The sequence below is a fragment of the Ceratina calcarata genome, unplaced genomic scaffold (assembly GCF_001652005.2).
Source record: "Ceratina calcarata isolate Rehan_Ccalc_2016 unplaced genomic scaffold, ASM165200v1 scaffold27, whole genome shotgun sequence".
NCBI lineage: Eukaryota > Metazoa > Arthropoda > Insecta > Hymenoptera > Apidae > Ceratina > Ceratina calcarata.
The window spans coordinates 515133-523688 of record NW_017149195.1 but is presented as its reverse complement, the minus strand read 5'-3'; the positions used below and the strand labels follow the sequence as shown (position 1 = coordinate 523688).

Sequence of the window (8556 nt, the reverse complement as noted above, 5' to 3'; positions counted from 1 at the left end):
AATACCCGGTTATACTCAAACCAAGCCATTAAAAAATCATTACGATATTAGTTGGGATATATTCATGCCATGTTTAAAACTCTATTCGTACTCTATGGAACGATTTTCTCTAAAAATACATATCTACACAACACGTCTCGACAACATAAGTACTTTTTCAAATAAAAATCCTATGTAGTATACCTGTAAATGATACTTTAATATATACGGGTATGCTGTCGTCAATTGTTTACCTTGGTTCTAATTGCCGCATAACTCTGCCAAACCATTGGCAGCCAGAATTTAGGACCGGCGAGTTTTTTTCTTCGTCTTGAGGTACATCGTATTTTCGGATAAAAGGGTGTTCCATGAGTTTGTGATATTTCGGGCGATGTTTGTAATTTTTTGTAAGGCAACAACTCACAAAATTTCTAAATTCAGGTGAAAAATTTCCATCTGGTGGTAAGGAGGGTGGATCGTCTTGTACTACTCTGCTCAGTACCTATGAATTTTATTAATGATAATATGGTGGACGATTAAATATTTGTGAAACATTGTTGAAACATTTACCTCGAAATCAGTCTTACAATCTCTGTAAGGGAATACTCCTGTAGCTAATTCTACTAACGTGATACCCAAACTCCATACATCTGCTCTTATATCGTAATCTGGCTTTGTTGGATCCGGAGGATCAATTCTTTCGGGCTACAAAAACATGTGATAAAATGACCCTGAATCTTAGTATGAAAGAGACCTGGAGTTAGATATACTTACTGCCATATAAGCAGCACAACCTGCACTTCTAGTTTTTGCTTTACTATCAACTAATCTTCCAGATATACCAAAATCACATAACTTGACTCCTCCCCTCTCGTCGAGAAGTATATTACTAGGTTTCACATCCCTATGAATCACACCATGCTTCTCTTTCAAATAAGATAATGCTTTTACTGTCTATAAAAATGTAATCTTTCTTGTAATAGGAGTTTCAATCGAATCATATTCTGCAGTTTAGGAAAATCACTTACAGCTACTGTAACTTTTCCTAAAAATTCTTCCGGCATTGCCTGCCTAGTTTTCTTTAATAATTTGTCTAAACAAGTTGCCATTAATTCCATGCAAATCCATACGTCCGATTCGGTAATAAAGCAACCCAAACATTGCACGATATAAGGACAATCGTGAGATTTCAACACAACATCGAGATCCATAATTATCCTCTTATTTTCTTCCGCGTTGCCAGAACGTCTCATTTGTTTAACGGCAATGAGTACACCACTAGGTTTATGCCTCATTTTGACGACATGACCACAAGTACCATTACCCAATTCTCCTAGATGTTCCAAGTCTTTCATCTCGGTTTGATACCTCTGACCATTTATATTTAAAATACCATTCATCTTCATGATTTCCTGCAGCTTCGATTCAAATTCACTATCCTGCTTCTTTGGAGGTATTTGTGAGACTTTCAAAGTTGGAATTGGTGCTGTATTAAAAAATAGAATATTATACATCATTGTTAGATTAACTAGATAAAAGTGAAAGAGAAAGTGACACATTCACTGATAGGGATAATCTCTTGATTTTTCTTCAACTCCAATCTACTGTTTCATTAACAAATTAATCAATCATAATGGCAAATAAAAATATTTATATCTGTAGAATGCAAAGAGATTCTGCCTTCAAAAAACAAACTGTTCTGTTGGTGTCTACAGACAATTTAAACATGTTTCTATTTATTCTATAACTGGCTCGATTTATTCCACTGAAAATTAATTGCATACGTAAATTGTTAGTCTCGTCGTAGCCCGAATGGAATAAACTACGCGCTAAGCAATAAAACGGGAAGATCGTTGTATATAGAGTCAACAATTGGAATAAATTGTGATGATCAACATAACCTGTACGACGAGTGGCAAGGCGAAAATTTCGTACGTAAGCTGTTTAAAACGAGGGCGAGAGAATGTCGTGTTGTATCCGCGAGCAATATCTAAATTAAACTCACGTCGGGAGGCAGAACTCGAGACTGATCCCGTGGACGACGGTGGAAGGCCCGTTCCTGGTCCAACCTCGTTGCCCTGTCTGTCCCTGTCTCGGGATTCATTCTCCGCTCTGAGACGTTCTTGCAAATTGAGGATTTTATTCTCCAGCGTGCTGGACATCGCGATGATCTTTTCTGACGGTAACGAGTTCACCGCGGTACACCACCTCGCACAAAATATTTGACAATTTTCACATCACTCGTCTGCCCCTTTTGGCAGCGAACATTGCGCCGCCGGTCGTACGCATTTCAGTAGAACCAACACTCTTCACGTTCCTTGGAAATCACTATAGTGAACGGTATCACCAGGTGTCCCGATAAAAGTCTTTGAGAAATTCGAGAAAAATGATTTCGAAGAATTCTTTTTGCAATACCTTGAAATCTAAATAACTGTCGATTTTTTTATATAAAATCCTTATATGTACGTGCAAGTATGCGATTTAATTAAGAATCAATATGCAAATCATTTTTATTTCTTTTTTTGATCAAACGTGAAGTGTTTATAATACAATATAGTTCTGTTGTGTAGAACTTATAATTAGAAGTTAATACACATTTACATATATATAAATATTTCTTCGAAGACTTGATTAATATGACTAATTATTTCAATGAACTATAATTGCCAGTAGCGGAAAATTAAATTAAAAATATCTCTTAATTTCATTACCATTTTCCACATGTGACAATTATAGTTCACGTTAAATATCTTTATTACAATTTGACGTTGTATCAGACATAATGAACTCTGAACATAAATGTGGAACAAACAAAACGCTGTCAATCGTATTTAGAAGTCAACGTTAAAATGTAGCAACATTGTAGATAAAAAGCTAATATACGAAAAAGTGTCTGATACATGGAATATTTTTCCGAAGGGGTAACTGATATAATCTCCTACAAACGAAATGTTCATTGAAGAACCGCAGCATTGGCAGCTATACTTGGATTGTTGATAACTTCTCCCAAACTTTCCAACAGTTCTTTCCTGTAATCGTCGAAGTCTCCATCGATTTCGTTGATCTGTTGATTCTCGATTACATATAAACAACATTCTGTATCACGAATCAAACGCTCGTCGTGAGAGACGATGATGACACCTCCCTTGTAGCTGTTGATAGCATCAGCTAGAGCATCGATCGATTCTATATCTAGATTGTTCGTCGGTTCATCCAAAATGACAACGTCCGGTGCGTTCAAACATAATTCGGCTAAAGCTACACGCGCCTTTTGACCTCCCGATAAATCCTTCATTTTGATCGTGTGCGCATGAGAACTGAGTCCAAATGTTCCTAATTGTTTCCTAGCTTTCTCGTACGGTAGATCGAACAAACGCATCAAGTACTCTGATGGCGTTTCTTCGGCAGTTAGATGTTCGCCGGAATGTTGATCGAATTTACCTATCCTCTAAAAGTAAAAACGTAATTTAAGGATGTATATTTCTTCCTCCTGAAACAGAATAGACTTGCATTTATACTTACCAATCGATGATTTCTTATTAATTCCCCTTTAAGCGGTTGCAAGTCACCGGTCAATAGCTTCAAAAATGTAGATTTACCAACACCGTTCGGACCTACTATAGCTATCCTGGAACTTAAGTCTATACCAAAATCAACGTCAATAAATAATGGTTTCTGTCCTTCGTATGCAAAATTCACATCTGAAACAAAATACTCTTTTTTTAATTCACATTCCTATTACAAAGCGGTGTACAAAATATAAGAACATACTATGAAGGCCAAGAATTGGTGGTTGCAATGGAGGTGGATCGGGGAAACTAAATTTAACTATATATTCTCTAGGTTTCTGTAATAATTCTGCAGGTGCATTGTCGTCCTCCTGCTTTTGCATTTTTGTTCTGTTCTTCTCTTGTTTCCTGGTCAAAGCTTCTTTCTGTTTCTTCTCAGCTTGTTTTTTACTCTGTCCTGAGGCTTTCAAATCTTTCAGTCGTTTTTCTTGTTTTTCATAAGCCTTTATCATTTCTTTTCTCTTTTGTTCGTACATCTTCTTAAACATACTGTAATTTCCTTTGTAATAATACAGTTTTTGCTGATCCAGATGAATTATCTCTGTACACACGTTGTCTAAGAAGCTCTGGTCGTGAGAAACAATTAGCAAAGTTTTCTTCCAAGCCTGCAGATAATTATCTAACCAGATAACAGCATTTAAATCCAAGTGATTCGTTGGTTCGTCAAGTAGTAGTAACGTGGGCTCTAAAAATAGAGCTCTAGCAAGGGAAACTCGCATACGCCAGCCTCCAGAGAAATTTTTTGTAGCCCGATTTTGCATGGCACGGCTGAAACCCAGACCTGCCAAGATTCTTCTAGCACGTGGTTCAGCAGAATCGGCACCAATAGCTTTTAGTTCCTCGTAAACCTGTGACAAATAAAAGTACGATTAAGATGCATTTCTATTCATGAGATCATTCATCCACAATAAGTTACCTCTTGTAATCTGCTTTGAATCGAAGTATCTCCTTGTTCCACCAATTCCTCTAATTTCTTGCACTCTGTCATTAACTCTTTACACTTTATATCGGCATTAAGTACCACTTCTACAGCCGGAGTATCATCAGCAATTACTTCTTGCTCACAATACAACACGTCGATGTTAGGTGGAATAGCGAAAGCTCTTTTCGCAATGTGACGAAGTAAAGTAGTTTTTCCATGACTTAAAAAAGCAGGACAATAATCGTTAGATACCCAAGTCGTTTTCTAATTCAATGGAGAACATGAAAAATGCATACCCATTCGGTCCTACTAAACCGTAACGCCTGCCATGTGCGATCAACAAACTCGCGTTAGTGAATAACTCTTTTCCCTTGGCAGCGATACTGAAATTTTCCACTTTAATGTCAACCGCATTCTCCAGTTGTTGATTACCACGCTGCAGACTCTGTGTCTGGGAGACAGTGAAATTGGTCTCGAGCTCGCTGTGACCCTGACCACCGGTCTTAGTTAACATTTCCATCGTCTTCTCATACTCCTGCTGTTTCTTCAATTTCTTCTTCTCTTTATGCGTCAGCTTCCTTCCTGTCTCCTCCATGTCCATCTCGGATATTTGCTTCGTGACATTCGACACTGTCTTATTGTTTGACATGTTGCAACGTGTGTCTAGGTTATTTAACCTCAAAGTTACACACTTCCCTGGTAACGTTCAGCAGACAAAGGAAACGTGAAAACACGTGGCGCCATTCAATCTTTAGCACGCTTTGAAAGTAGCACACTGCAGTAATTCACGAATGATCATTTGCATAAATGAAAGTCAATAACGAAGCTGCTTAGATGTCCTATCATTTGTCGTAATTCGAACAATTGAATTAAATACTGTAAAAAATAAATTAAAACCACAGTTCTTTTTATTTGATATTTTTTTGTAATTTATGTCTGAAGAATGGCAGGATTACAAGATGCAGAAAAAAGAGCACGTACTCTCAATGCAAGATTTTTAGCGTACATGGAGAAACACCGCATATACGAATTATTTCATGTAAATAACCTACGTGCCCCTAGAAATCCGTTATAAATGTATCTCTAAATGAAACGTTTAAAGGAAATCGGAACTCAATTGATGATCCAGAAACCTGATGACCATCTAGTGTTCATGAAACAATATCTTCAAATCGCCGCAAAGAGACTGGATGTATCGAAGATTATTCTTATTGCACCCGCAGGCTTCGGTAGAACGAATTTCGATAAGATTTGAATAAAATGAAATGTTGGTAAAACAATGTCTTATCGCAGGGAGAATGGCGCTAGCCAAAGTTCTTCAGGAGGAATTAGGAGTGCAACCGCTGACTTTGAAAGATCTGCGCCAGGCTTGCTCTCAGCCAAATGTAAACAAGAATTATTTTAAGAAAAATAAATTCTGATTATAGAAACAAATCGCGTTTAATAGGATGTTTGTCGATGTGAGGAGTCGGAGGACCTCGCGCAAGCGATGAAGAACATTTTAGAGAGCGGAACTCTGCATGAATGCGGTTGGATACTCGTTGGTAAAAATACAGTGCTCGAAATAATCAAGGCAAACCAAGTATTTTAAAATATGATTAGAATTATTATGGTACAGACTTACCAAGAACGAAAAAAGAAGCGCGAATATTTCAGCGTATGGGAATAATTCCGACGCACGTGATACAACTCATAGTTTCAAACGAATATGGTATACATATACCGATACGCGATTGAATCCAATATACCTGAACCACTTTTCCAGAGAATTGGGATAACATTTGCACGGATGTTGCTTGTCCGCACGCTTGTAATCCGAGAAACACACCAAAGGGTCCGAAACTTCGTCGATATTTGAAAAATTTGCGAGAGTTACGTGAAGTGTACAAACATTGTCTAATAGTTAGTTCAATTTTCAAAATAAGGGCTATATCATATATCAAAATGAAGATTGGCAAATTATATTTGAAAGGAAGTCGAAGTAGGTATTAGATCCATCGACGAACTCGGGAAGGATTGTGCAAAATTGGCAAAAGTAAAGAAACATTGCGGGGCACCGTCGCTTTTCCGTATTTTGCTCATCGGATCCAGAGGATCTGGGTGTACCACGCTGGCAAAATATCTATCCGAACGATTCAACCTTATCCACAGTAATCTTCATCTTCAATTTTTAGTTAGTTTATTTATAACAAAGCGTAGGAATTTTCTATTTATTATAGTCGATTACGATTACATCGAGGAACAGGCGCGTTTACAGCAGAATGCTTTGGGAAACACGCTGCGATCATTCGAAATCAAGTGGGGAGAGAGGCCAAAGCCTGAGATCCGAATTCAAATCGTTGAAGTATGATAAAAGTAGTCCTCGTGCCGATACCTGTTTTAATGTTACGGTTTTAGAAGTACATATCCGGGTACGAATGTATAAAGAGAGGCTGGGTTCTAACCGGGTTTCCAAAGACAGTAGAGGATTTCAAATTGATAGATCTAAGTCCCACACCGCCGAACAGGTAGCATACTGAGGAACAAGTTTAAAAAAAACATGAGACTCGCGCTTAATTGATTATTTTAGAGTAATATTCGTGGAAGTGAACGGAGACGTCTGCAGAGAGAGATTGCTCAATCGTCGATACAACATCGTCACTGGAAGCAAGCATCACTTGTCTTCGACGAATTACCTCGACAATGACGAGTGCAAACTAGGTGTTCATCCTAAAGATTTTCGATTGATCGTCGAGCGAGACGTAAGAGCCTCGACAAAGCATTTTCGGCTTCAATTGTAACCAATAGTAAAACTACAGCTTCAAGAATACGAGGAAAACGTGACCGACATGATGACGTACGCGGGTGATTCCGCCGTGAGAATCGATGGAAACGAGGTGGAAAGAATTGTCCGGGAAAAAGTGGAAACGGCTATAATGCGCCCACTTCCTATGCAATCGAGAGTACCGAAGCCACTACCCGAGATCGATCCGATGAGCATTGAATTCGATCCCGACGACGAGCCCGATCCCAGTGTATTTGACCATATACGCGCTCCCGAACCGAAGTACACATTCATTTAAACCAGATGCCGTTCCGCCCTATTCGGGGGTTGATACGGGATGCTCCTACCGCGTCCTGTTATCCTGCCATGGGAAACATCCCGCCTACGCAAACGTCATACCAGTTGGCATCGCACATAGTCCTTATGCTTCGTTTTTACGATTATTTACGATATAACAAATTATTCATTCAAGTTAATTTTAACGAGAAATCGATGAAATAATTATGCTTGAAATATATCTATTATTTCATAATAAATTTGGGATTAGTCGATCCAAGCTTTGTTCGTACATTGTAATCCAACCAACAAGTAGTAGAATCAAGGATGACGTGTGACCTACGTCAGCCTGTTTGCTTAGAAATTGCACCACGGCTATCATGTCGCCGTAGAAGTGAACGGGAACGGATAGGATAAAGTTAAATTACCGATATCGCACACCTACATTAATGGGGATAATTGCCTCAAACGCGGAGCATATTTCCGGATCAAGGACGTATATAGCTGGACAGGTCGTACGAGATTGCGGAAGCGGAATAGGACTTTCTACGAGGGATGAAACCCTGTCCGTTTCACCCCACGGTTAATAAGACTTTTCCCTTTTTGAAGAGTGACTTGTCAAATTATACTTGGCGTTCTCCATATCGGGATGGTATACGTAGCGAATAAGTCGCTTCCATCGTCATCGAATCATTGACCTCAATCGATTTGTCATCAAAAGCATGACTCATTGAAAATTCGATAATACACAGGAATTAAGCCGGGCACGGAAAACTACAATCGTTGTTTGCATAAAAATTGAATCGTCGTTTCAGCAACGGAAGTTTTATATTATACGGGATAATTACACATCTCTCCATATAAGTATCGATCGGGCTTCTTCCGCGGAACTGCACAGATGCCGGAAGGAAACAGGAAGCTGGGGTGTAGGGAAGCAGAGCCGAGCGGAGGTAGAAACGCAAGAATGTTCAGCACGAACAAAAAGAAGTCGCAGACAAGGAAATGTAGGAAAATGAATTCGAATTATTAGCGAAATGAAATCGGTG

At 38.7% G+C, this 8556-nt stretch overlaps 3 protein-coding genes across 3 annotated transcripts in view; 1 reads left to right on the top strand and 2 right to left on the bottom strand.

Moving 5' to 3' along the window:
* The window catches only part of LOC108623498 (dual specificity mitogen-activated protein kinase kinase hemipterous), a 5723-nt gene extending 3446 nt beyond the window's left edge, over window positions 1–2277 (bottom strand). The window contains exons 1-5 of the mRNA XM_018022054.2: window positions 1985–2277; window positions 1008–1465; window positions 754–933; window positions 550–684; window positions 234–481 (exon numbers count right to left, since the gene is read on the bottom strand). Of these exons, the coding sequence (XP_017877543.1) occupies window positions 234–481; window positions 550–684; window positions 754–933; window positions 1008–1465; window positions 1985–2141 (1178 nt within the window). The 5' untranslated portion in view covers window positions 2142–2277. The remainder of the gene's footprint in view (window positions 1–233; window positions 482–549; window positions 685–753; window positions 934–1007; window positions 1466–1984) is intronic.
* Window positions 2278–2531: 254 nt separating this feature from the next.
* LOC108623456 (ATP-binding cassette sub-family F member 1) lies at window positions 2532–5209 on the bottom strand. Its single transcript, XM_018021976.2, has 5 exons — window positions 4767–5209; window positions 4465–4690; window positions 3751–4396; window positions 3502–3680; window positions 2532–3427 (listed from the first exon to the last, which is right to left on the bottom strand). Exons 1-5 carry the CDS (start codon window positions 5117–5119, stop codon window positions 2933–2935), a joined length of 1899 nt encoding a protein of 632 aa, XP_017877465.1. The 5' UTR covers window positions 5120–5209; the 3' UTR covers window positions 2532–2932.
* Window positions 5210–5768: 559 nt separating this feature from the next.
* LOC108623448 (adenylate kinase 8) lies at window positions 5769–7532 on the top strand. The gene is made up of 9 exons (XM_026812291.1): window positions 5769–5855; window positions 5918–6014; window positions 6089–6181; window positions 6236–6372; window positions 6443–6620; window positions 6690–6814; window positions 6868–6977; window positions 7040–7211; window positions 7269–7532. Exons 1-9 carry the CDS (start codon window positions 5769–5771, stop codon window positions 7530–7532), a joined length of 1263 nt encoding a protein of 420 aa, XP_026668092.1.
* Window positions 7533–8556: the final 1024 nt, after the last annotated feature.